Below are 27,046 nucleotides of genomic sequence, written 5' to 3'. Positions count from 1 at the left end.
GCGTCTATTACATTACACCCCCACGCAGTCTGGAAGCAGGCATTGTAATTGCTCTTCCATATTATAAGCTGTTTTCTCATCAAGCAAAATTTGAAACAGGGCAACAAATCATGGCACTTAGAACAGACTATCCTTGTAGTGAAAGTAAGCCGAGTGGAAGGTTGAATCCCTTCTCTGTTCTAAGATAGGCCTTGATTTCCCCATGATTTGTCAATGGTAGGCTGCTGTAACTTACAAACAGCTTTATGAAACGGCCCCAGGAAAGTTACCATTGAAATTTGAAACAGGGCAATAATCATGGCACTTGGAACAGACTATATCCTTATAGTGAAAGTGAGCCGAGTGGTAGATTTGAATCCCTTCTCTGTTCTGAGATAGGCCTTGATTTTCCCATGATTTGTCAATGGTAGGCCGCTTTAACTTACAAACAGCTTTATGAATGGTCCCCAGGAAAGTTACCATTGAAATTTGAAACGGCAAAAATCATGGCACTTGGAACAGACAATCCTTATAGCAAAAGTAAGCTTAGTTGGAGACTTGAATCCCTTCTATGTTCTGAGATAGGCTTTGATTTCCAAATGATTTGTCAATGGTAGGCGGCTTTAATTTACGAACAGCTTTATGTAAAGGAAAGTTACCATTGAGTGGAAAGATGCTACACTTAATAACTTGTATCAAATGGTGATATGGTATGGATCCTGATCAAATGATTGGCTGAAACCCATCATGTATCCAATCTTTGAATAGCTACTGATTTAATCTTTGATTTTGTATGAATCCAACATTATATGTAGGACATGAATTTTCATCACCAAAAAATTAATTTGGATTTCAAAAGATACAGAGAATCTCAAAATGGATGAATTAATCAGACTGAATCCAAAATGGATAAAATTATCAGAATGAATCCAAAATTACACTAAGAATTTCAATCCATAAATATTGATTTTATTTCTAGTAGATGGAGATATTCAATTTTGATTCCCTTTTCATTTAAAGTCCTTTTGTAAACAAGTATGGTATCCATCTTGGGATAAGAGTAGCATATTTTAGATAATTAGTACTTTGTAATGTGTTTCTCTTTTTTATATTCCTTTTAGGATGTACCTCGTTATGGCATCCAAAAGAGAGCTGAAATTGGTATTCTTGTGGTTGACAGGCCCGAAGGAAAACAAGTCAAGAATGCCAAGAAAATAACAGTGAGTAGCCTCGCCTTCCTATCCATTTTAGTTAATGTAATGATATTCTCTAACGGAGGTTCTCGATAAGTGCTGTATATGCAACTCCTAGCTTAGAAAGTTTATGGATCTAGTTCATGAAACATAGACATAAGGGTGATCAAGTATAAATTATTGTTTTGCACACATCTTAGATCACATGATCATGGTCAAATGTCAAAATAATCCAATAAGACAAAGTTTGGGTCTACATATAATTAAAACTGTCAGAACAGCCATTTGTGTTGTTTGCCAACTTGCCAACTTGTCCACTCAACACATAGTCATAGTTTACCTTCATTTAGTCCATCAACATTTTGTCTAATAGCCATTTGGTCCGATAACCATTTGGTCCAATCATCACTTTGTCTAATCACGAGTTCGTCTATGACCATTTCGTTTCGTAACCAATTGGTCTCGTGTCCATTTTATTTTCTCTTATATCACCCAATTAACACTTAGTCCAATTAGACCAAGTGGAATGGACTAAATGGCTATGGACCAACTGGTTATTAGACAAAATGGGTGAGTGGACAGATGGCAATTAGACCATGTGGATAGTGGACAAACTGATGGTAGACCAAATGATAGACAAGTTTGTAATTGGACAAAAAGTTAGACCAATTGACTTCATGTGAATCTGTGAGTTTGCCATGTCTTGTCACAAATAGGGAGATTGATGAAGACTGTCGTTTTCCCTGTTTGGGTTTTAGGTTAATATACAAATATATCAGGCTTTGAGAAAGTATAGTGGGAATTATTTATCCGAGGTTGCACTGGCAATTACTATTTTTCCCGAAATAGTTACATTGCCAGTCCAACCGAGGATTAATAATTCCCACTATGCTGTCTGTATGAATAGTATAGTGCAGTATGCAAGGTTTACTCCATTATTTTTATATATTTTCATGTTTCTACAAGAAAACTATACTGTAGCTAATTGCAGCAATGTGTTTTCCTGTTGAAAATAATTATACTTTGTCACATGATCACGAATTAACAAATCGTTTATCTAGAATACTCATGAATATTCATAAGAGGGATATAAAAGGTTATAACTACATTTTATTACCCCTTCTACAGATAGGGAGCATGTTGAAGACGCCTGTCTTTCCTGTGTGGGTGTTGAGGTTAAAAGGACGCTATTCACTCTTCTTCTGCTGTAATCTTAACCTGAACCGTGATTGGAGGAGTGAAGCTAAGTTTAACCTTTATTTCTACACGGGTCAGACCGAGCAGAAGGAAGAGGTCAGGTTGACAGTCGGTTAGTATCTTGGTTCTTGGGTCCCCGGGGGGGGGGGGGCAGTCAAATATATTGCCCTACACATGTGTGACCAAATTATTTCCAAACGCCTTTTAAACAAGTTTTTCTCTGTGTGCAGAATAACCCCCCTAAACAATTTTTTTGCAGGCTTCATTTACACATTTTGACCCCTAAACAAGTTTTGTCTACTTGCTACATGTAACAATAACCGTTTTCCCTTTTCCCCAGGCCCGTTTCCAGGGTCATTGCTTACACTCGGGAAGAACCCGAACACTTGAGAAAAGCTTGGGGAAAAAACATACCCTATACATATTGGTTAGTCTTGAAAAAAAAGGTTTGGAAAAAAAACGTACCCCAAATACGATTGACCCCGCGACTGACCATTGACCAGTCTTTCAAAAGCACCCCCTTTTTTTGCAAATCGGTGTTTTTGATACCATTAACGAGTGCACACAAGGCCGCATCCAAAACTGAAAAAACACCCCTTTAAACATGTTTTTTTGGTCACGCATGTGTACAGCAATATATTTGACTGCCCCCCCCCCCCGACCGGGTTTGGACGTTAACCCTCAGCAGCTGGGGGAGGGGGGATGATTCGACCCCCTCCCTGATATTTTGCTTGACCATTCCGCCATGAAAATTTTTTCAACCCCACCGCTTGCTGACTTTCCACTTTCAAGTTCTGAGCATCTTTTGAGAACAAATTTGTGATGCCCAGGTACAAGGTTGTGAAATTACGCAACTTATGCAAGTGCATGTCTCAGACCCATATTGCTCCAAAACGTGATTTTGTGTTCATAGTAGTGCAAATTGAGTTTTCTCATATGATTCATAAAGATATGATTAATATAGCTTTCATCTCCTGAAATTGATTTACCAAAACTAAAGATATGCTATAATCACATTCATTGGTGCTTTCAATCTAGTAGGACTTATGAGTGTAATGTTCTGTTGTTTTCAGATTCCAGACTGAGGCTTATGGAGGAGAAAAAGAAAAAGGACGATAAGAATATTCCTCTTGTAGATGAGTGCATTCAATCAAGGTTTGTGATTGGTTGATTATGATGATGATGGTGATGATAATGGTGATGATGATGATGTTGATGGTGGTGATGATGATGGTGATGATGATGATCATGATGATGATGGTGGTGTTTTTGATGATGATGGTGATGATGATGATAGTGGTTGTGATGATGACATGGGTGGTGTTGATGATTGTGATGATGATGGTGATGATGATGATAATGATGGTGATGATTATAATGTTGGGTATGATGATAGTGATGATGATGGTGATGGTGATGATGGTGAAGATGATGATGATGATGATGATAATGAGGGTGATGATTATGATGTTGGGTATGATGAGAGTGATGATGATGGTGATGATGGTGAAGATGATGATGATGATGATGATGATGATGATGATAATGAGGGTGATGATTATGATGTTAGGTATGATGATGTGATGATGATGATGACGATGATGATGGTGATGATGATGATCATGTTGATGATCGTGGTGATGATGTGATGATGATGTTGTTTGGTATGATGATGTGATGGCAATGATGATAATATAGTCCAGTAGAATCACATGACCATCAAGTTGGGTAGATATTCTTTTCTTTTTTTACTTTTGCTCAGAGTGGTAGTATAGGGTGTCTTCTTTAAAAATTTGAAGGGTGATCGAACATATTAAAGCCAATAAACAGTAATTGTAATGATGGTCACAATTATTATCATGATAGTAGTTCAGTAATGATTAAGAAGGAAAAACAAGTAGTAAAAATCAGATAAGAAGGAGTAAAAGACAACTCATTAATATCTTGATGTTTATTTCACCTTTATCAAGTATATAATTATTATTTTTTATTTCATTTCCTCCCTCTGAAACAGATGGCCTGGTGCCCATATAGACTGGAATGGAACATCCCCTTTCTTCTGATGAACCAATCAGCAAATCAGGATGAGTAAAGATACTCCCTAAGTGTGCAAAAAATAAAAAGTGAAATGTATTCTGTTTTCTTACAGTACCATATGTAACCTTTATTTATAACACAGGTAAGCTTATTGAGAATAATTCAATTCAACTTTATTTCCACAATTAAAAATATATAAATATACAAAATCATTGACATGAAAGGTATTATATATGTGGAAGGGTCAAAGGAAGCACAATTGCTTGTGTAAATTGGCCTTATAGCAAAAATCAAATCAATGTCAAATTTACCTAAAAGGTAACAATATGGTGATACATATAACATGTTACCTTTAATTCTTATTTCCATATGTTCCCAGAAATTGTCTTGTATTCTATTTTGAACCTGAGTTCTGACAAGAAGTGAAATGCTTCTACTCTTGTTTACTGTGCCATAATTAGTCTTTTTATGAAGTAAAGGTAAGCTCATTTAGAATGTTGGTACATGTACCTTTCAATTATAATCATTTTCAGAAAATATGTTGTTTCTATCATGAATATGCCAACTGAAAATAAGATGAATTTTATCCTGCCTTTTTACAGTGCCTTAAGGACACTTCATTTAGGATGTAAATGTAGGGAAATTTACAATCACATTCCTCTTAGTTGTAATTTTTTTCATATATTTTTCACAAGATACCATGGCTACGTATTCTATTATGAGCTTATGAATCAACTGGATTGAATCATGTATTCTTTTACAAGATTATCCTCAGTAACTTTTCTTCATGTGATCATTCTTCATGCTTACTGTAAAACAAATAGAGATTGATGTCTTAGGGCCCATCTTACTAAGAGTTGCAATTGATGCGATCAATTACAACTATGGAAAGCCAGCAAAGTCAACTCATAAAATGCATGTTTGTTTAAAAAAATTCTAGATATGAATGTATATCCATAAATTCATTGATTTCTTGACAATTTGGTGTGTTCTCCTTTGTATACAAAGGACATTTTGCAAATTTCCTGTAGAAAAAAATTATGGCACTGATGAGTTACGATTGATTGGATCAATCGTAATCTTTCTTCTTTGTGAGACGGGGCCCTGACACATAGTGGCATCCCAGTGGCATGTAGTTGATTTCTTTGCCGCAAAAAACAATGTGCTAAAGGGGCGTCGAGTTGAAGCGTCTTCTATGTTTATATACTATAGTGCAATGTGAAGTTTGTGCCATACTGGAACAATCTTTTTTTTAATGCCTTATATTTATTACCTATAACAAATCAGTAAGGTGCATATACATGTCAGATTAGTATTAAGTAATGAACACAAATTCAAATTTACTTGGTTGTGACACCTGGGGAGCGTTTCATCAATATTTTCATCCGACAAGTCAGATCTGACATCTTTCCATGATTTTGATTGGCAGAGAGGCACTGTTCCTATGGTAACTGTCAGATAAAATGGGACTTGTCAGATAAAACGTCCGACAAGTCCTTTCATGAAACGCCCCCCAGGATGTTTGAGCCAGCCGATGCCAACATTCTGTATGTGTTTTCTTTGTTAACCTTATTTCTTGATATAAAATAAAAATATCGAGAATTAAAATTCTTTGTAAGAGGGGTCATTTGTGACCTGCCACCGCCAGACCAACAAAGTTGCCTGGAATGGTTCTCTGTAAGTAGCCAAATGATAATTTGGTCTTCAAAAGGTAGAAATTTGAAAATGAGCTTATTCTGAAGAATAATTATTTGTTTCAGTACCGTCAAAATTTGAAGTTGTGAGTTATATAAAAGATGAGAGACAAAAATTTCTTTTGACACCATTTTTTTTCTGGACTGGTGTTACTGTTGATCAATTTCGATGAGATAGATATCATTTTGATGTTTAAGATGTGCTTTTTTTCAAGCTCAATAAAATTATCAAAATTAATGGTTTAGGGGTGACAGATCACATTCAGGGGTTCGACAATTCCCAAGATAATTTGAACAAATTTATGAACAAAAAGTATATTTTAGCTATGCCATGGTGGCAATTTTTGTCATGATTTGATGATCTAAACGAAAAATACATTTGAACAATCGGTTGTTGCGGATTAAAGAATATGAATGTTCTGTATTTTGAATCAAAATGTTTAACTTCAAGTTATATGAGTATAAAATGTTGGTAAAGTTTAGAAAGGGTTTGTTAATTATGAAGTACTGGTACAGATGTTGTTTATCTAGGTATTCAATAACTATGATTAGATGTAAATTCATATTTTAACATCAGTAGGTAACCGTACAGCACCTTTTTCGTTTATTCTATATTCCTTTACTTGTCTGATTATGCAATCTACCATGTTGCATCCTTCTTCTTCTTCCAGGGTAAGTGCTGCTTCAAGATGGTGAATGAAGATCCAACTTGTAATGATTATTAAGTATATGAATGTGACCAAATGAGATTTGCAATGAGATCTCAAATGAGGGCAGGGTTGGGGATTCAAGCCTAAAGCATGGCATGGTTTAGGCTTTTCTCATTGTAGATTGTGTGTATGCAGGCAGAGGTCTATGAAATATGTGTCATATTATAATCTACAACAGGTTTGTGTTACATTTACTTTTACATTCCCTTACCTTTTTATTTTCTTGTTATTTAATTTTGTAGCAGGTTCGACTATCTTAAATACATAATAGAAAACAAACAAAAAATTTTATGCATTTTAGCAACCATTTCGATCAAATTAGAAAATTAATAGAATGAGGTATTATTCAATTCAGCATTTATTTCCAATTCATTAAAAATACAAGTTGATATCATGATCATGTGCAAACAAAGAGACAATAAAAAATTAAAACATATCATTAAAACATAAATAAATACAAGCGAAAGTGATAAATCAAAGTATTGTTGCCAGATCATTGAAACATTATGCACTAAAAAAGCCAGAAGGCTTGTTAAGACGCACACACCCAAAGTAAATTGATTCTTAAAATAATTGTAATATATCGATGCGGCAAGTAGCAAACGAACAAAGTTTTAGTATTTGATCAATGATATACATTTTCTAATCCTGAATGTTAAGAAGATAACTTTCTATTTATTACTTTTCAATATTATATTGTGCCATTAGATCATCTTTACAGACATTCCTGTAATATTTAACTAGTTTTGATAAAAAGTTGAAAAAGGTATTTCTTTAAATGCAACTGTGCCATATGAATATATTTTCAGTATGTACTATGAACAAGTAGTTAACCACCTATTTAAAAGAAAAAAAATCATAAGAGAAAATAATTATTCCTGTTTTATTTATTATTAGTAGTTGATTCATTTGTTATCAATGTAAGATCAAAATACATTGACTTGCAGTGTGTACTGTATTTTAGCCATCTAGAATTATACAGACCTGCCAACCAGTACGTTTTAGGCTTATTTAGTACGGTTTTGCAACCAAAATACGACAGTACGTTTTTCTTTTAAAAATACGTTTTTGTTTTTTACAAATTGTAATTTATTGAGAAAAATCATCTCTATATGTCTCTATTTCATAAAACTTACACAAATGTGGTAATTAGATCAATGTAATTTCAGGTAACTTGTTTTTTTCAATCATTTTGTTAAAACCAGGGTGAGATATACACATGTTTAAACGTTTGTTTTTTTCATCTGCAAGAGCATTGCGCATTTTGGCTTGCATGCAGCTTGAGCGCCGCGATGAGCAAGTGCGCTACGCATTGTATTATGAGATACACTTTTTTGGGGAAAAATACACTTTTTTTATCACGGAATACAATTTTTCATTCCCAGAGGTTGGCAGGTCTGGTTATATGTCAGATTCTATAGTTTTGCCATGTTACATTTTGTCATACAGGAACATACATCATCCTACATGTATGTGAACAAATTTTTGAATGGTCAAAGAAAGAACACCTTAATCACGAAAGAACAATCAAATAATTTATTTAGGGTCTACATATATTTTTTTAATTCTACACTTATACTCTAAATCTCTGTAATCATGTTTGATTATTATCTATTGTATTCTTGCCTTTGGTCATTATTGTGTGTAATTTTGCCATGAGACTTCTTTCAATATGCAATAATTATGATCATGTGATTTTATGAATTTTGTACTAACTGTATTTAAAAATACAACAGAAAATGGGTCTATTTTCTTTCGTAACACTGGGTGATTTCAAGTCCGATGTTGGCATTGGCGTTGGTGTTGATGTTGAAATTTTGATTGATTCTCGTAGCTCCAACATCTATTCTGAGTTTTGAAAACAGATCCAGATCACATTATTGACATCTCAAAAACTAGTGAGTGACTTTTCAGGACCATCTTCATTTTATGTTTGGTGTTATAGATGCTCATGTGAAAATTGACTTAACACCAACACCAATATATCAACACAGAACTTGAAATCACCCTCTGTAAGACACTGTTTAAAATTGTGTTGTTTAAGGCTGGTACTGCACTTAAGAACTATTGTTTGAAACAATTGTTAAAAGTCTCGAAGTTTCGAACAACTTATTTAAAAATGTAAGCAACTTGTTTGAAAGTTAAAACAATAGTTGTTAGAGTGTTACAGTTGTTCCAGTGTATTCCATTTGTATTTTTATCGTATCTCATAACATAATTTTTGTTATATCTATCATATAGTCATGAGAACTATTTATATTTCCATAAAACTAGTCGTATTTTATGCTATTTATAACATAATAAATGTTGAGTAATCGTAGGATACATTTTCTTCTGCAATGCTATTTGTATTTCTTATTCTACTTCCATTACTGTTAGATCTAATTTACATGTAATTAGAACTATTTATTATGTAGCTTCCTTTAGGAGCAAAATAAATGTACTACCTGATATTGAATTTCAGTTTTCATTAAGTGTTGCCTCTGTTATGCTGCCATTATGTTGGGTTACAGTGTATGTAAAAACTCAGTTTGTTTTTATGAATATTATCTTATAACATGCTTCATGTAGTTTTTGTCTTGCCTCCATAGCAGAGCAAGACTATAGGCGCAGAGCTTCTTACGTCGGCGGTGTCATCATAACTTAGATAGTATATGGTCCTATTTCTTAAAACTTGTACATTAGGGTAATCAAGTATTACTGAACATTCTGCCAAAGTTTCAGGTCACATGACGAAGGTCAAAGGTAATTCAGAGTCAATGAACTTTGGCCATGTTGGGGGTACTTGTGGAACTGCCATCATAACTTTGAATGTTTATGGATCTAGTTCATGAAACTTGGACATAGAGCAATCAAGTATCACTGATTATCATGTGTAAGTTTCAGATCACATGACCAAGGTCAAAGGCCATTTAGGGTCATTAAACTTAGACCATGTTGGGGGAATCAACATCAAAATCTTAACAAAGGTAAAATACTTGACATGTCATAACTTTGAAAGTAAATGGATCTAGTTCATGGACTTAGACGTAAGAGTAATCAAGTATCATTGTAGCATCCTCCGTATTAGTCTCAGTTCACATGACCAAGATCAATGAACTTTTGCCGTGCGGGGTGTATTTTTGAATTGCCATCATAACTTTGAAAGTTTGAGGATCTATATAGTTCATGAAATGTGGACATAAATAAGGACAACTTCTACCGGTACTCCTACTCTTACTACTATACTACTACTACTACTCGTACTATTGCTACTACATGTATTGTAGCACTACTAGTACTGCTATTGCTCTTTTTACTACTTCTAATGCATGCTGATACGACTTCTGCATTCTACTGCCATTGTCGCAAAGGTAGAATTTTCATATTAATTTGATTTTTTCAGACCACTTAAATCAAGGGGAACATGATTATGTTTATTTCCCATTTTATTTGAGGGGTTTATGTCATGTAATGATTGTGAATGGCAATGACACTCATTTACCTTTTGAATTGTTATTTGTATGTCTTCTGTGCTGTATTCTTAGAACTTCATTGTTATTTATTTATTTCATTATTTCATATTGAACGCAGATGGCTCTATAATACTTATAGTTTTAGAGGAAACAGACTGTGTTTTTGTGAACTGTTACATTGCAAATTATGAATGAATAAATTACATTTAGATTTCAAATCAAATTTTCTAGACTTTGTGTTGAATTTAGGGTATTTCCCTTGTATGCGTTTTAAGGTAAATGCTTTATTCCTTACTAGATCTCAGGAAAAAAATCAAACTACACAGATTACATGTTGATCATATTTTATTATTTTGCAACTTAAAATTCATACGCTATGATAATCGGGCAGTTAATTGCATAAAGTGTGATCAACATATAATTGTACTTTGAAGTTATTATGAAAGTAGTCTTCTTTGGCATATAAAGAATACAATAATCACAATTGATATTAGTGGAATGCCGTAAGAATACCAGAATTACAAATTTAAATTAAAAAATGCCGTAAGAATACAAGAATCACGATTGATAATAGTAGAATGCTGTAAGAATAAAATCGTAGATGTAGATTTACCTTTTATGTTAGAGAGCTTTGCTTCTCAGAAATCTACGATTTTATTTTTAAGGCATCCTATTATTCATATATGTGTGTATATCAGGGTGTGAGAGTTCATAATTTCAGGGGGGGGGGGTTGTTTTTACTTTCAGCTTAATTACAGCTTATTTTGGCTGTCCTCTGTGCAAAAAGTATGATATCCCTTTCTTTCAGGCATTTTGAACACTCTTCAGCTTTTTTCAGATCTGTTTATTTGTGACCACTCACACCCCTGGTACATACAGTCTATACAGGAAATATTTGTACACTGTAAATTAAAAACACTACAAAATGAACGGATGAACTATGCAGGAAGTAAAAACACATAACCAGGCTATCCTAAAATCTAATGAACTATATATCATATGAAAGAGAATAGCCTTTGTATTTTCCACCTAATTGCACATTGTGATCAGTCATCTATGAATGATTATTTTTTATTAATTGTGATATTAAATATTTTCATACCTTTCTGTGATCATTGAAGCGTAACTTTTTACAATGCGTCAATGATCATAACTTATTTCTCTTTTTTCTGGGAGTTGAGATGAAATGATTTAATTTCATATAAAATTATGATCCTTCTAATGTTTATTAATTTTGACAAGAAAAGAAACTGAAAATGAACCTAATTACACCCCTGTTCAAAAGCCAATGAGGCAAAACCAGTCAGATATCAATTCGTTGGCGAAAATGCTTAAAGGCCCCCTCACAACTCACCGAATTGCCTGAAATATGCCTTGCGATGGCTGGCGAAAGGCATTTTTTAAGAAATCGCTTTCAATGGTAACTGATAGTAAATCATATTTACCCTTCGTGTTTGGGTTCGTACACCTTCTGAACTAACAGCTGCAATTATTCAAATTCGCGCGGAAATTTTGAACATGAATTGAGAAATCGTTGGTCATCTGTTTGAATTCGCATCTCTTATTCAGTCTGCGGTATTGATTGATTTTATTTGGCAAGTCACCATAACATATATACAGTAGCATTAAAACAACATGCTTGCACAGGATGACCATCGAAAGCTTATTTCCAGTGGGGTGCTCGACATACAGAATAAAGATAATAAAATGGTAAAATTATACTATTTACATATTTAAAAAATGAAGAAAAAAATCAGAATTTACTATTACCAATAAATAAGATATATAGATAATATGTACAAGAATATAACGAAGAAGAAGAAGAAAAGAAGGAGGAGGAATAGAAGAAGAAAGGGGAGGAGGAGGAGAAGGAGACGGAAGAAAAGGAGGAGGAAGAAAAATAATGAGAAGAACACCAGCAAAAACGGCGACAACAATAACATCACGAAGAGGAGAATAGAAGGAAGAGATAAAAGAAATAGAAAGAATAGAAGAAAGGACATATCGGAGCTTCAATCAAACTATGTAAAATAAATAATAATACCTGGTAGAGAAGAGAAAAGAACGTGGTCAGTATTCAGGCTAAATCATCGGTATAACATATCATTTGCATCTTCTCTTTGACTCTCAAGTGGAAGATATTCTTTAATCATTAGTTTATCGTTCGTGTTTTATTGTCGCGCATAGTCCCCCATCGCGCTTTTGCCAAAGTGGACCGATCTCGAAAGAACCCGTAACGAAGCAACACGATGGCACAACGAACAAGATTGCCCGATCTATTCCCTCGTCTTTGTTTCTAATCGCACGCCATATCAAACCATTGCTCACTGTTCGTTCGTCTTTAATATTGGGATATATCAACCCTTCGCTCGCCTTCGGCCGCAATTTTCTCAAAGAGGTGAACCGAAAAATCTATATCCTTCGCATGTCATATCTATCCTTCGTTTACCGTTCGTTGATAAAATTTGACAATAGTTACTGATCGCATGATTTGACGGAAATTTTATTTGAAATCGTTGAATTCGCGTGCATTTCGTTCATTTTTCCCATTCGTCACCCATCGTCCGCCTACATTCGGTCAGGTGTGAGGGGGCTTTAATACCGACTGAAATATTGATTGTATATCAAATGAAAGCATATCATCTCATCTCTCAGAAAATTATGAAATTAGTCATGGTCAGTGACGCATTACGCGTTATGCTGTAATAATCACAAGGTCTGAAAATGCATTGTTGCATGATTATAAAAATTCATAATCATTCATGCATGACTGATCATTATTAGGAACTAGGTGCAAAACAAATGCCATCCGTTCTTTTTCATGTTTTATATTAATTTTGACAGGAAATGAAATATGAAAAGTGAATTTATTTGCACCCCTTTAAAAAAAGTCAATAAGGCAACAGCAGTCAGATAGGTTTCGTCTAAAATCGTTTTTTTTTTTATAGCGGCCCTAGCGGGCACATGTGGGCTAATGCGATTGGGTTGTACGCCCTACGTGTACATGTACAATCCTTTCACCCCGCTCCTGAAAGAACCAATTTTAGTCATCACGAACCATTAAAAAATTAAAAATATGATTTTTTTTTAGATTACATAAAATATAGGGCATGTGGTCGTATATGACGTCACAAATTTTCTACACTTTGGTGGATTTTCCTCAAACTTTCACCAATATATGTTTTCTTCTATTTGCAAAAAAAAAATCTTCAGGACAAACTTGCCCTTGAAAACAGGTCGATGCAATGTTCCCCCATAAAGAAACCTCTATACATTTTAATCCGTGATTCGGTAACCATTTCGAATCACAGGCGGCACCGTTACCATAGCAGCTTGACAACAGTCAGCTCAAGAAACACAACTTATAGGGAACCTGATATTCACTAGCTGCTTTATTTGAGAGTATGAGTTATTGCTGTACCAAACTGAAAAATAATAATTGCTAAATTACATTATTTACATAAAACTATACGCGTCGTATCATAATTCGTTCTTGAAATTGATCAATTATGATGTGTTATAAAGAAAATTACTTATCTTAAAAAAATTGTTCTGATATCCATGATCATGTATAGCTTTTTCTTAAGAGGCTCTGTTCACACTGGCGCGTATATTATTGCGGAACGTGTCGTGAATGGAAATCTTGCAAGTGGAAGTATTTCACCTAAAATTGAACGTCATTAATTTTCGGCCATGGAAAATTTTGCAAGCAAAAAAGGGTCCTTACTTTCAAGGGGGCACAGTTGGGTAAAACGGCATATTTACATTTAAACAAAAATTGATTAACAAAAAGGGGAGATCCGCCACTGGTTATGCCCTATTCAGGAACAAAGTCCATGTCGAAGATGTGACCTCACAAACAGTGCTTGTTCTTCAAACACCGTCTAACAATGCTATCTCAATATGGATTCAACGCCCGCGTTTGCCCGATCGAAGTTCAATAAAATATAAATGATATCAAAACATTGATAACTGCTCTATTCTTCCGCTCCAATCTTTCGCAAATTACACTTCCTTCCAGCCCTAGAGATCAATCTAAATCCGGAGCCTGCTCCGACAAAAGTCACAATCTTTTAATACTAGTCTTTAAAGCAACACGAGTCCACTGAAATTAAAACAAAAATGCATCTGGCGTGGTCCGTGGTTGTGGTGGCCATAGTTTATACTGGACTCAACACTCCGACTTTATCTGCTGCCGAAGGTGGAGATCGTCCCACTGTTCAAACCACGAGCGCGACCATTAGGGGTGAGAGGCGGAGTATACATCATCGTCAACTGGGCGCTGATTTCCAAAAGAATGTAGCCGTGTTTAAGAACATTCCCTACGCCGAGCCACCGATCGGGGATCTTCGATATGCCGAACCGGTACCGAAGAATGTCGAGGGAGAGTTCGACGCGACAGGCCTCTATAAACTCTGTCCACAGTTTAAGAATCCGTTGATGTATGATGATACCGAGCCTCTAGAGTTCTCCGAGGACTGTCTTTACCTTGATGTATTCGTGCCAGAGCCTAAGGTAATTATAGTTTTTTATACAGGCTAATCTTTAAAATATTGCTGAATCAGCTAGATTGAGTGTAATTAAAGGAAATCAAAATACAAGGAGAGAATCCATTTTATCAGAGAGAATAACATGAGAGGAGCAATCTGAAACTTGTTTCATCAAAATCGATTAGGCCTATACAGTGTGTATCAATAAAAAGTTTACACTTTGAAAAAGTCTTGGGAATTGGTAAAGCTACAACGTGGGGATGATTTTTCACATTCTGTATATTCTTGGGTTTGGGTGTCATCTGAAAATAAAATATTTGACAGAATGTTACACTTGAATGAGCACTATCCATTTTTGTATTAAAAGTTCGCAGAAATCGGTTTGCGCAGCGATGCTCTTTTTCACGCCGCTGTGTCAAGGAAAAACGGCGAAAACAAACTGACCATGCGGTACATTTCTCATATTTTTCTTTTGTATTTTCAGCCAATTGAAATAAGAATATTCTAATCAGTGTCGGTTTATAGCTCCTAACGTTCGCATCACGTTCGAATCAGATGGCAAGATCTTGGATCTCGTCATGTCTGCATCTTTAAGAGATGATCAGATAGCAAGATCTTGGATTCGAGATCTTGCCATCTGATCAGATGTAGACATGGCGAGATCCAAGATCTTGCCATCTGATCATCTCTCACACAAAATGTAGACATGACGAGATCCGAGATCTCGTCATCTTATCCTTTTTTATAAGAGATGTAGACATGACGAGATGATTATGAACATCTGGGTGGCACTTTTAAGCTTCCATAGTTGGAAGATCCATGCCTGAGCGACAAAAACCGTGAAAGTCACAATAGACCTTTCCTTTTATCAAATCCACCACTTGAAAGTCGTACTTCTTGAATACTTTGATAGAGGGGGGGGGGGGACTAAACAACCCTTTTACCTCATGTGAATGGAAGGGGTGATATAAAGTTACTCGATTAATACTTTTCCCTTTGATGCTCTAGTCTCTTGGTTTTTTTTCTCCTCTTTTTTTTTTCGCTACAAGAAAAGTCAGGCATAGAAGTGATCCCTAACCATGAAGTCAGGTAATAGAGCCTATTTGAGTCACTTTCACCGAACAGGTACCATCCGAGTCAAAATTAATGTCACTCCTCCGAAATGAGGCTGTTATGGATGATAATGAATAAGAGGCCTTTTTGTAAGATTCTTAATTATTTGATATTAATAGATCGTATAATGTTTTTTGTATTGTGAATAATCATCTGCCTATACGTTATTGTCAATTGATTCATATTGTTATAATTTGTTATGGACATTATACAACTTGTATTATGTGAATTGAATGAATGTGATAAATATTACAACATAACAAAAATTGTTGAAAATGGTTTTATCTAAAGCCCAAATCAGCGGCTGTGATGGTATGGATCCACGGTGGAGGTTATCACTTTGGGACTAAGAACTTAGAAAGGCTTAATGCCATGCCCTTGGTGGCTGTCGAAGACGTCATCGTCGTCTCAATCAACTACCGTCTCGGTATTCTCGGATTTCTCTCTACCGGTGAGTAACCAGTAGTCATAGATAGATATAGATAGATAGATAGATACATACATACATACATAGATACATAGATAGATAGGTAGATAGATAGATAGATATATAGCCAATTTTGGATTTGACATGATATTTCAATTAATTTTATTAATTCGTTAATGAGGAAAATAATGCTTCATTTACTTTCATCATATTACTTGTATTATTATGATATAATGACATTCCTTTTTATAATATTATGGGGGCGCCGTGGTCTAGTGGATACGACTCTCGTCTTTTAATCAGAGGGACGTAGGTTCAAAGCCCAGCCGGCAAGTTTTTCATGGTTTATTTCCAATTCGTCTGATGCCAATTAGTCCAATTATCGACTCGTCGACTATCATTAGGTATACCATCAATATTCTCGTTCTTTTGCTGTGGGTGTCTCAACCATTTGGTGTATCTACCTGAGAGCAGATATCACACAAAACCTGCTACTCTAGCGTAATAAAATCATATTATTGAATCATTATTTTTTAGGAAACATGATTAGAGAGTATAATTTTATATCGCCATCACTGTTTCTCTTATATATTTAGGCATTTCCTTAATCTATGTTTTTATTAGAGGATGGTGCAATACCGGGAAACCTCGGACTTCTTGACCAACGACAGGCTCTACTATGGGTGAAGGAAAATATTGCAGGTAGGTAGCTATTTCTTGTTTGTCTTTAGATCAAACGAGGCGCTGTATAATTGTATACGACTCACTTAAATCATGTAAAAAGGTAATAAACAACTTCGTCATCAACATCATTATAATTCAGTATATTTTAGTAGTGGTAATGGTAGAAGTATAAGTGACAGTAAAAGTAGTAGCAGTAGTAGTAGTAGTAGTAGAAGCAGTAGTAGTAATAGCAGCCGCAGCAGTAGTAGTAGTGATAGTAGTAGTAGTAGTAGAAGTAGTAGTAGTAGTAGTAGTAGTAGTAGTAGTAGTAGTAGTAGTATTAGTAGTATTAGTAGTAGAAGAAGAAGAAAAAGAAGTAGTAGTAGTAGTAGTAGAAGAAGTAGTAGTAATAGTAGTAGTAGTAGTAGTAGTAATAGTAGTAGTAGTAGTAGTAGTAGTAGTAGAAGTAGTAGTAGAAGTAGTAGCAGTAGTAGTAGTAGTAGTAGTAGTAGTAGTAGTAGTAGTATTAGTAGATGTAGTTAGGATATTTATATATATGACGTATTTCTTTTCTGTCTTTAGATCAAACAAGGCATGTTATATGTTTATACAACTCATTTAAAACATGTAAAAAAAAAGGTAATAACCAACTACATCAACAGCATTATATATATTTCAGTATGTTTTAATATCGGTAATAGTAGAAGTAGTAGTAGTAGTAGTAGTAGAAGAAGAAGTAGTAGTAGTATAGTAGTAGTAGTAGTAGTAGTAGTAGTAGTAGTAGTAGTAGTATAGTAGTAGAAGTAGTATAGTAGTAGCAGTAGTAGTATTAGTAGAAGTAGTAGTAGTAGTAGTAGTATAGTAGTAGTAGTAGTATAGTAGTAGTAGTAGTAGTAGTAGCAGTAACACTATCTAATGTTCACTGTAAAAAAAAAATTTGGGTAACATTTTTACCAGCACGAGGGTAAAATTTAGGGCAGTATTTTATCCAATGCAGGAAGCATATTGTCCAGTAATGTTAAAAAATAAGCAGCTAATACTTAAGAATGAGCAAAATTTTCATCACACTGGATAAATCAAAAATGCACAAAAGAAATGCCCAATGTTGGTTGGACACATAATCACCCTCACAGAGCATTTTTACCCAATATTTTTTTAAGAGTGTAAGGTATATTATTAATTGCCTCCTGAAATGACCTGAACTTTTACTTCTAGCATTTGGTGGAGATCCTGATCGGGTGACTATATTTGGTGAGAGTGCTGGGTCAGGGAGTGTAAACTGTCATCTTCTGTCCTCGATGAGTCGTGGTCTATTCTCAGGTGCAATCATGCAGGTAATTCAACCAGCTATAGGGAGCGACCATCCCCTTTTTATATTTCTATTTAAAAAAAAAAGAATTTAATAAATATTCAAGATTCTTTTATGGCTCAGCTTGATCAAACTATTGCTCAAGGGGCTTTCACAATTACTCTTGCGATCGTTTGCGATCATTTGATCACATTATATGTTGCACACACTCGCAACGGTTGTAAGCGGTCGCACCACCAATTTTGAAAGGGGCTTTAGATATAGTACATGTATGGGACAAATTATACAAATGGCGGCTTGTCATTGTTCAAAACTCACCTACACCCGACAGAGGAAATTAATTGGTGTTGTCGAACATCTGTCTATATCTGACGGTCAATCGGATCGGGGTCGACCTAGCCACTAACCTGTCTCTGTGGTCTGGTGGTTGAGGCCCCGGCGTTCCAAGCTAGGCGCCCGGTTTCGACTCCCGGCAGAGAAAGTTTTTCGGCATAACCAATTTTTCCAAAGGGCAGGTAGCTCCGAGGAACCTTGATTTAAGCTACGTCTACCATTGTTCTCATCATTAATTCATTTCTTTCAAAACATATTTAGATACCATAGTTGCCAAAGTATAATTTCTCACATTTGTATGTATATATATATATATATGTGTGTGTGTGTAAAGTTATACATGTACAACAGCATTGGCAACTCTTTCTATTTCATGGCGGCTTGTCATTGTTCCAAACCCACCTTCACCCGACAAAGGAAATTATAATTGGTATAGTGTCGAAAATCTGTCTATCTGACGGTCAATCGGATCGGGGTCGCCCTAGCCACTAACCCGTCTCTGTGGTCTAGTGGTTAAGGCACCGGCGTTCAAAGCTGGGGGACCGGGTTCGATTCCCGGCAGGGGCATTTTTTTGGTATCACCAATTTTTCCAAAGGGTAGATAGCTCTGGGGAACCTTGATTTAAGCTACGCCTACCATTGTTCTCTTCATCCATTTCTTTACAATATATATATATATGTATGTATGTAAAAATGAAGGTCCTGCGTCGGTTGTGGTAGTATAAAGCAAAATACAAGGTGAATAAAACAACCGTAGAGAGAAAAGTTAAATGTATGTATATGTATATATTGGAAAGAGTGAAAGTGTTTCAAACGATTCTATTTTATACGGTTGTTTTTTGTACGCTTTGATTAATTTATGAAATGTTAATCAGTAAGATTAATTCTCCAACTACATACATTTTAATCCTAAGGTTTTTTCAACAATTCAGTAATCAAATGAGGAGAAAGCTACACGAATAAAATTGAAGTCATTAAACTGAAAGCAATGCAAAAGAGTGGATTGAAATAATTGTTCAAATTGGAGTTAAGCCATGTTTTACTTATGTTTAAACCCTCTCGAGCCGAGCATGGAATTGCCTGAAAATCTCAAGATGTAATTATTATTTCTCAGAAGATTCTTATTATCCAATTTAAGCCCCCCCCCCATGCTTATCCACAGAAATAGAAACATGGGACTGTGGTTTTTTGTAAAAGATAGTATTGAAATCAGCTTCATTTCATTGTTTGTTCATTAATCAATCTGCAATACTTCTCGAAAAGTAAAACAAAAATTAGGAAAAGAAATAGCACTGTAATGTACAAGCAAACTTTGATTTACATATTTATGTTTGGGACGGCAAGCAAAGGCTTGCAACATTTACTCACGTAATCACGTCACGGCGCGCTATCACGTTTTGCGTACATTCGTAAAATACATCCATCTAATCTACGAGTGTTGGGGTATGTGATCCAACGATTTGGTGAAATGCTACACGCAAAATATGAATCATTACGTAACATAAAAAATAAATGTAAATTGTCATTGAGAACAGACTAGCACCCTCGTTGTATACGGCCGACCGCCGGGCACAGGCACTCTTGTTAATCGAATCTGAATTTAAACTAAATTGCTTCATAGGTTATCACCTTGCGAAGTTTTTTTAAAGGGTGGGAATTTGGGACCTGCATGCTTTTGTTGCACACAAACAAAGCGCTCTTTATGCGGGTGCATTTTGATGTATGACGTAATGATTGATCTTTCCAACAAGCGGTTGCAAATTTAAAAAAATCTTTAAAGAACTGTTGGGTAAAGTGCTAAAGACTCATGTCATGTATGTGCAAAACTGTGACTTTTCATGATTAACCTGCTTGCAAAATACCAAAGTGTAGACCTTACACTTAATATAAGAGGACGCGTTTTCGCGAAAGTACTCAAATAGAATACCTTCATGAAAGAGGCATATGACCGTAATTACTACATTACTACTGTACTATGTCTGAAACAGAAAAAAACAATTGTGACATAAAATTATCTTTTGATTTGCATCAGAGTGGGGCCATGTCACTAACATGGACATACAAAACACCGAAAGCGAATGCTGAACTAACACTCGCGTTTGGAAAAGCAATGGAATGCGAAACTGACAGTTCCACAGAGCTACTCACTTGTCTCAGAGGAAAATCAGAAGAAGATATAAAAGCATTGCTCGATGTAAGTTTCGATTTCTTACTTTTTAGAATTTACCTGTTGCCCTTTTAATCAAGTGAAACAGGTTAAATGTGCAGCCATTTAAATGTTTAAGCATAATATTTATCAACACCCAAAACCAGTGCGTATAGATATGCTGAACTGGACAGGACTCGTGTGACCTGAGAATATGAGGTACGTATATTAACCAAGTCATTATTATACATGCATATGTATGATAATGACTTGGTAATTAATAAGTGTTACAGTCAGTCACCATTTTTCAAGATGGCAATAGAATCATGGACCTATTCAGGAAAACTGCCAGACGGCACACTGAATGTTAATGAGATGCTACCCGGGAGAGCTTTTCATCAACATGATGACGTTTGAGCAAGTTGTTAGATCTGATAGTTTTGATTGGCTTAAAGGCACAGTAATTTGTTTGTATTTAAGAGTTTACAACTCTCGTCTTTCAATCAGAGGGACGTGGGTTCGAATCCCAGCCATGGCGGCCTCTCATTATCAGGGCTTATTTGGTAAGCCTTGAATAGGAGGGTTGCCTGCTAAAAGCGGGGTTCCCGGCATTTTGCCTGCATGGAAAACATTGCTATGTATATCATTACAGCAATGAATTTCCTACATTGTGCTGCACTCGACCCAGGTGAGGTGAATGGGTATCCGGCAGGAATGCACCAAGCGCCTTTAGCAGCTGGGGCTAAAACCGGAGTAATATATTGTATACTGCGCCATTGAATAGACAACTAGATAATCGGCGCCTAATAAATGCCACATATCATTATTATTATTAGTAGTAGTAGTAGTAGTAGTATTATCATCATTATTATTTATTATGAAAAAGACTTTGATGAAAACATCCGACAAGTCATTTCAAGAAAAGCTCCCCATGATTAATTTCCTTTGTCTGTAAATGTACATTTTTTACTTCGTACAGACCGGTACAGCCGCAATGCTCTACCTTGTAGCTCCCGTCGCTGATGGCCACTTTCTTCCTGTAGACCCCCTCCAAGCCCAGGAGGACGGAATGTTCAACCCGTCTAATGTGATGATCGGTAGTCTAGGGAACGAAGGCACTGTCTTCACCATCCCAATGATGTTTGGTTTGGAAGGATACGACAAGCTCTCAGTGAACAAGACGATGTTTGATGCTTACACTTCCCAGTTTACCCGGGTGACAGACCAGTTGATATTGGATATGATCAGTGTCACTTACTTGTCAGGAGAGCAGGTGTGTGACACCTAGCTTTTTTATTTAGCAACCTTGATGATCAGCTTTTCGAAAATAATATGAATTCAGAATTTGCAGAAGTCCCATCGGAACATTTACCATCGAAAACAGCAAGCGTTTCAAAAGAATGGGACTTACACTTGTTGTTAAAAAAGGGGGGCCCGTGGAAATCATGGGGGGACTTACGGGTTTAATGATGTATTCTGAATCCGATTTCGGTCATAATTATTAAAGGCGTAATTGTCAATCAAATATTCAAACTGTTGATCAATTCTACTCTCTATTGAATGCCAAATTCGGGGATGTCATTTAGTTTTAAACACAGGCCTGAAAAGAAGCCAGAAGACACTAAGCATGAAAAGCCTGAAATGGGTTGTTGTCAGAGCCTGAAATCAGGGGGGAAAGTCTGAAAATAAGCAGGTCTGGTTACTCAACATCGAAATCAAAGATGCTCGCCCCTCTCATAAGAGTTCCAGATGGCTTGGTACACAGTAATGAATATTATCTTGACTAACATGAGTCGATGTTAATGTTCAGGGATTTCACGAAATGAAAGTATAATTCTATTTAATAGTTTATAGCATATCAGTGCGGGGAAATAAGGGGCAGGGTCGATGATTTTCCAAGTACGGAGAAGGGAAGAGTGGGAAAAGGGGGAAAGAAGAAATAACAGGGGGAGAAGGAAGCAAGACGGGAAAAGAGTATGAATAGGAGAGATCTGGGCCGTGTAGCTCAATAATAATGTGACTTTTAGGTAGTTTTGTACGTCCCAACCCATCAAAATGACCTTGCGTCGCCCCTGCCTCATGAACATGACCGTCCGCAACATTTCCTCCATGTTGATTCACTCTCTCTTTCTCTCTTTTGAACATTACACACACGATAGCTAACATCGGATGACGACGAATTGGACCTCTCGGACAGGATGGCTCAGTTCTTCGGAGATATCATCCTTCTTTGCCCTACCTACGGCGCCGCCGAGCAGCTAGCTGCCGCTGGGATACAGACCTATACGTACTACATGACACACGTGCCAACTTATTCGATCTGGGGTAGGCAACTTACTTGGCTAAAGGACACGCATGCTGAAGATATCCCTTATGTGTTCGGTTCGGCTTTTCTCTCCAAAGACGGTGAAGAAGAGCGGGAGGATGAGGACTGGCGGATGCGGGGCCGTCTCGCCGATGATGAAGTGGTGATCGCAAGAAGAATCATGAAATATTGGGCTAACTTTGCCAAGTCAGGGTAGGATTCCTAATTCCTTTTTTAAGTCTTATTTTTTAACAACAAAAAATGAAAGCTCACAGGCATGAGATGACAGTCTTCTTCATTTTCATCACGACTTCTTGATTATATTCATTATTCTCATGAAGATGAAATGAACATGAAATATTTCGTATTGAGAATATGTGCCTGGTTGTATTTCATCTATTGTCTTCTCAACTATGTATGGATAAATGTTCGTACTATGATGATAATAATAATAATTTAATTATATTTACCCAGGGAAGGCGCTTCCGTTCTGAAAACTATTCTCCCAGCGGGCCCTTGTATTATTTGTAACCCCGGCTTTGGCTGGGCTGCCTAGGCGCTCAATTTCTTCCTACCGGGTACCCATTCACCTCACCAGGGTTGAGTGCAGCGCAGTGTGGATAAATTACTTGCTGAAGGAAATTACGCCATGGCCGGGATTCGAGCCCACGGCCCTCTGTTTCAAAGTCAGAAGACTAATCCACTGGGCCACAACGCTCCACACAATAGATGTCATGTGTTGCGTATTTAATTAAAAACACATCAAGTAATATTTGCCATTTGTCTTTTTTCTTGGTAGAAATCCTAACCACGGGTCCAATGGAGATCAAGAAACTGACAGCCAGTTCCCATCCTGGCCTTTGTTCACAAGTGACACCAAAATCTACAAGAATATCTCTAATACCATGGGCAATCTATCTGGGACTTTGCCCAACTCCAGAGAATGTTACTTTGTTGAGAAGCTGCTCCCAAAGATGAAAGACAATGTAGGTTAGTAAATCTTCTTGATATGCTTCAGGGGAAGTGGCTATCCATGTTGAAACTAACATATCAAAACCATCATTTTACATGCATGAAGCCAGAGAGTAACAAATGTGGCGGCATCATTCAAGTATGCCTCGGAGACGACAGCATGTCTGATACTTTAGTGTGTACCTCAAAGCTTACCTTGGTCTCGAGACAATTATGCGACTGTCCCTGACCATGGGCGTCTAGTTCTTGACCTCGGTGTTCTGAAGTCATCGACCTAGGGCAGTCAGTTCTTGACCTTGTCCTTGGCATTAATGGCTCTTGCTTGCTGGGTGTCCAGGCATGCGCGCAACAATCCTACTTCCAGGCTACGTTGAACGGCGAATTTAGTTTGTAACACAGTGACACAATATATCTACAGAGAACTTTCCCTGGAGACTTATATGACCAGTCACTTCAAAACTAAATAACTCGCTATGGAAGGTTCGTTCTCTGTACAAAAATAGCCAAATTACTTTTAAAGGTGAAACTTAGGCAATTAGCTTATATGACAGAGTAATTCTTCTTTTTCATATTGATCAAATCTGAAGAAAAATACAAGGAGAGATCGTAAAATAGTTTTTATGAAACCACCATTTCCTGACTGTTCAGTCAAATATTTTGCATTGAGATTGCGCAGTGTGCACATCTCATGCTTGACTGAACCTCGAACTTCAAACCTTTTTTTATTGTCTTTATCGTTATTCTTTAAATCTCGCAATGTTCTGCTTCTACATTCAGTCAAGTACTTGTGCGGGTTTGATGGGTAAATTACCAATTCGTCTACTGCCAATTCGTCCACTCACCACATGGTCTATTTTCATTTAGCCTAACGCCATTCCGTCCATCAACATTTCGTCTAACAATCATTTTTGTCCATTAACCATTTGGTCCAATCATCACTTCATCTAATCAACATTTCGTCTATTCGTCTCATAACCAGTTGGTCTAATATCCATTTCATTTTCATTCATTTTGCACAATTTAACACTAAATCCAATTAGACCAAATGGTATATGGACTAAATGACAATTGGACCAACTGGTTATCAGACGGAATGGCATAAGACTAAATGAAAGTAGACTATGTGGTGAGTGGATGAACTGATGGTAGACCAAATTATGGTAGACGAGTTGGAAATTGGACGCATTGGCATTAGACGAATTGGAAATAAACCAATAAATCATCATGTCATTACAAGCTGTATTAATGTTTATTGAATTTCCTTTTCCCTTCCTGCAGATGAGATTGCGCGCCTGAAATCTCTCTTGGACGAGAAAGTCAGTGATGATAGTGAGATGAGCTGCGAAGATCAAGGCTCCTGTCCTGAAGAATAAATTACTCTTATATTTCCGCATTCTCTGTCTCCTGTCCTGAAGAATAAATGACTCTTATATTGCGCATTCTCAGTCCGCGAATACGACTCAAGACTTATTAAAACTCTTTCAGTTTTAATAAATCATAATAAAAATGAGTTTATCTTTTCTGATTATATAAAACCCGGAACACCTTTCCAATAGATACCGCTGCCCGAAGCATAAAGTTTCAACGATTTTCTAGCAACAATTTTGACATTAGGAACACGTGTCTTACATGATCAGTTTGGGAACTGTTACAACATCAATTCACATTATAATTTCAACTTTTGAAGTCTAAGCGATCAAACTTCCGAATAGTAGGACAAAGTAATATTAAACTTTCGAGACTCCATCTAGCAACAGGGACCCCGGGTAAGAACAGGTTGGCTATTAATAGCCAATCTGAAACGGGTCTATCCCTACGATTTTGTATTACATGCATTGTTAAGTTTGATTATTGTTACATTGTTATATTATGTGATCATGTAATGTTTATTTTGTTTATATGCATTTTTAATCGTGAATAAAACCAACCAACCAATAAAAGAGTATCCAATTCCAAATAGTAGATGCATTATTTTTGTTTTGTTTCGTGACATAGTCTTTATTAATTCCATTATGTTCAAATCATACAAACCATCATCCATACGCAAGACTGTTTCATTAGAGGGTCCATTTAATTGAAGAAAGCCCCTTCGATGACCTGGCTCTTTCTATATTGGTCTGACGAAAAATTAATAGAACCTTAATTAATAGAAAGTGTGTAAGTGTTGAATGATATTTTTAGTACATTTTATTTATGATTCACGCAAAAAACAGTAAATAATATTATGTTTTATACGAATTATTTGAATATATGCAGAAGAGAACAATAAATCCAATTAAATTATTTCCAATGACATACCATCGGTCGATTTGAAATAGGTTTCGTTGTGTGAGTGTATTAAAAAACACAGCTTGGTGAAACCTAGTCGTGTGCTGCACTTACATCTACGAAGCTGATTCCAAACCAACCAATAATATGCCTTTTATATCGTATCGAATAAAGATCATCTTCATGATCATGGTGACGACTATGGTGGTGATGATAATGCTAACAGATGATTATCATCACCATCATCATTATCATCATAATCATTATCATCACCATCATCATCATTATCATCATAATCATCATCATCATCATTATCATCTCCATCATTATCATCACCATCATCATTATTATCTCCATCATTATCATCACCATCATCATCATAATCATTAGCATCATAATCATCGCCATCATCATCATCACCAATACAAACCACGGCGATCACTACCACCACAACCATGATGATAATGATTATGATGATGGTGATGATGATGATGATGGTGATTATGATGATGATGATAGTGATGATGATGATGGTGATGATGATGATGACGATGATGATGGTGATTGATGATGATGATGATGATGATGATGATGGTGATTGATGATGATGATGATGGTGGTGGTGGTGGTGGTGGCGATGATGATGATTATGATGATAGTGGTGATGATAATTATGATAATTATGATGATGATGATAATGATGACGATGATAATGACGATGATGATGGTGGTGGTAGTGGTGGAGGAAATGATAA

General features: G+C 36.1%; 2 protein-coding genes across 3 annotated transcripts in view; both read left to right on the top strand.

The window, feature by feature from the left end:
• Nucleotides 1-10,488, top strand: part of LOC129278909 (inactive ubiquitin carboxyl-terminal hydrolase MINDY-4B-like) — a 34,382-nt gene extending 23,894 nt beyond the window's left edge. Inside the window, exons 10-13 of one of the 2 annotated variants that reach the window (XM_064111705.1) lie at nucleotides 1,101-1,199; nucleotides 2,301-2,481; nucleotides 3,443-3,524; nucleotides 4,384-10,488. In XM_064111705.1, coding sequence (XP_063967775.1) covers nucleotides 1,101-1,199; nucleotides 2,301-2,481; nucleotides 3,443-3,524; nucleotides 4,384-4,432 — 411 coding nt within the window. In that variant the 3' untranslated portion in view covers nucleotides 4,433-10,488. The remainder of the gene's footprint in view (nucleotides 1-1,100; nucleotides 1,200-2,300; nucleotides 2,482-3,442; nucleotides 3,525-4,383) is intronic. The other variant, XM_064111706.1, reaches the window with a different exon arrangement.
• Nucleotides 10,489-14,114: 3,626 nt separating this feature from the next.
• Nucleotides 14,115-25,982, top strand: LOC129279235 (acetylcholinesterase-like). Its single transcript, XM_064111703.1, has 9 exons — nucleotides 14,115-14,780; nucleotides 16,160-16,319; nucleotides 16,920-16,997; nucleotides 18,174-18,292; nucleotides 20,633-20,794; nucleotides 21,726-22,019; nucleotides 22,906-23,264; nucleotides 23,851-24,041; nucleotides 25,302-25,982. Exons 1-9 carry the CDS (start codon nucleotides 14,388-14,390, stop codon nucleotides 25,394-25,396), a joined length of 1,851 nt encoding a protein of 616 aa, XP_063967773.1. The 5' UTR covers nucleotides 14,115-14,387; the 3' UTR covers nucleotides 25,397-25,982.
• Nucleotides 25,983-27,046: the final 1,064 nt, after the last annotated feature.

The sequence above is a fragment of the Lytechinus pictus genome, chromosome 16, assembly GCF_037042905.1.
Source record: "Lytechinus pictus isolate F3 Inbred chromosome 16, Lp3.0, whole genome shotgun sequence".
Lineage (NCBI taxonomy): Eukaryota > Metazoa > Echinodermata > Echinoidea > Temnopleuroida > Toxopneustidae > Lytechinus > Lytechinus pictus.
Note: the sequence above shows the minus strand (reverse complement) of the source record. Positions and strands in the feature narration are given on the sequence as shown.

Coding starts and splice junctions, on each gene's coding strand:
- LOC129279235 (XM_064111703.1), top strand. CDS start 14,388: ATGCATCTGGCGTGGTCCGTGGTTGTGGTGGCCATAGTTTATACTGGA. Junction 23,265..23,850: donor GCTAACTTTGCCAAGTCAGG/GTAGGATTCCTA, acceptor TTTTCTTGGTAG/AAATCCTAACCACGGGTCCA. Junction 24,042..25,301: donor AAAGATGAAAGACAATGTAG/GTTAGTAAATCT, acceptor CCCTTCCTGCAG/ATGAGATTGCGCGCCTGAAA.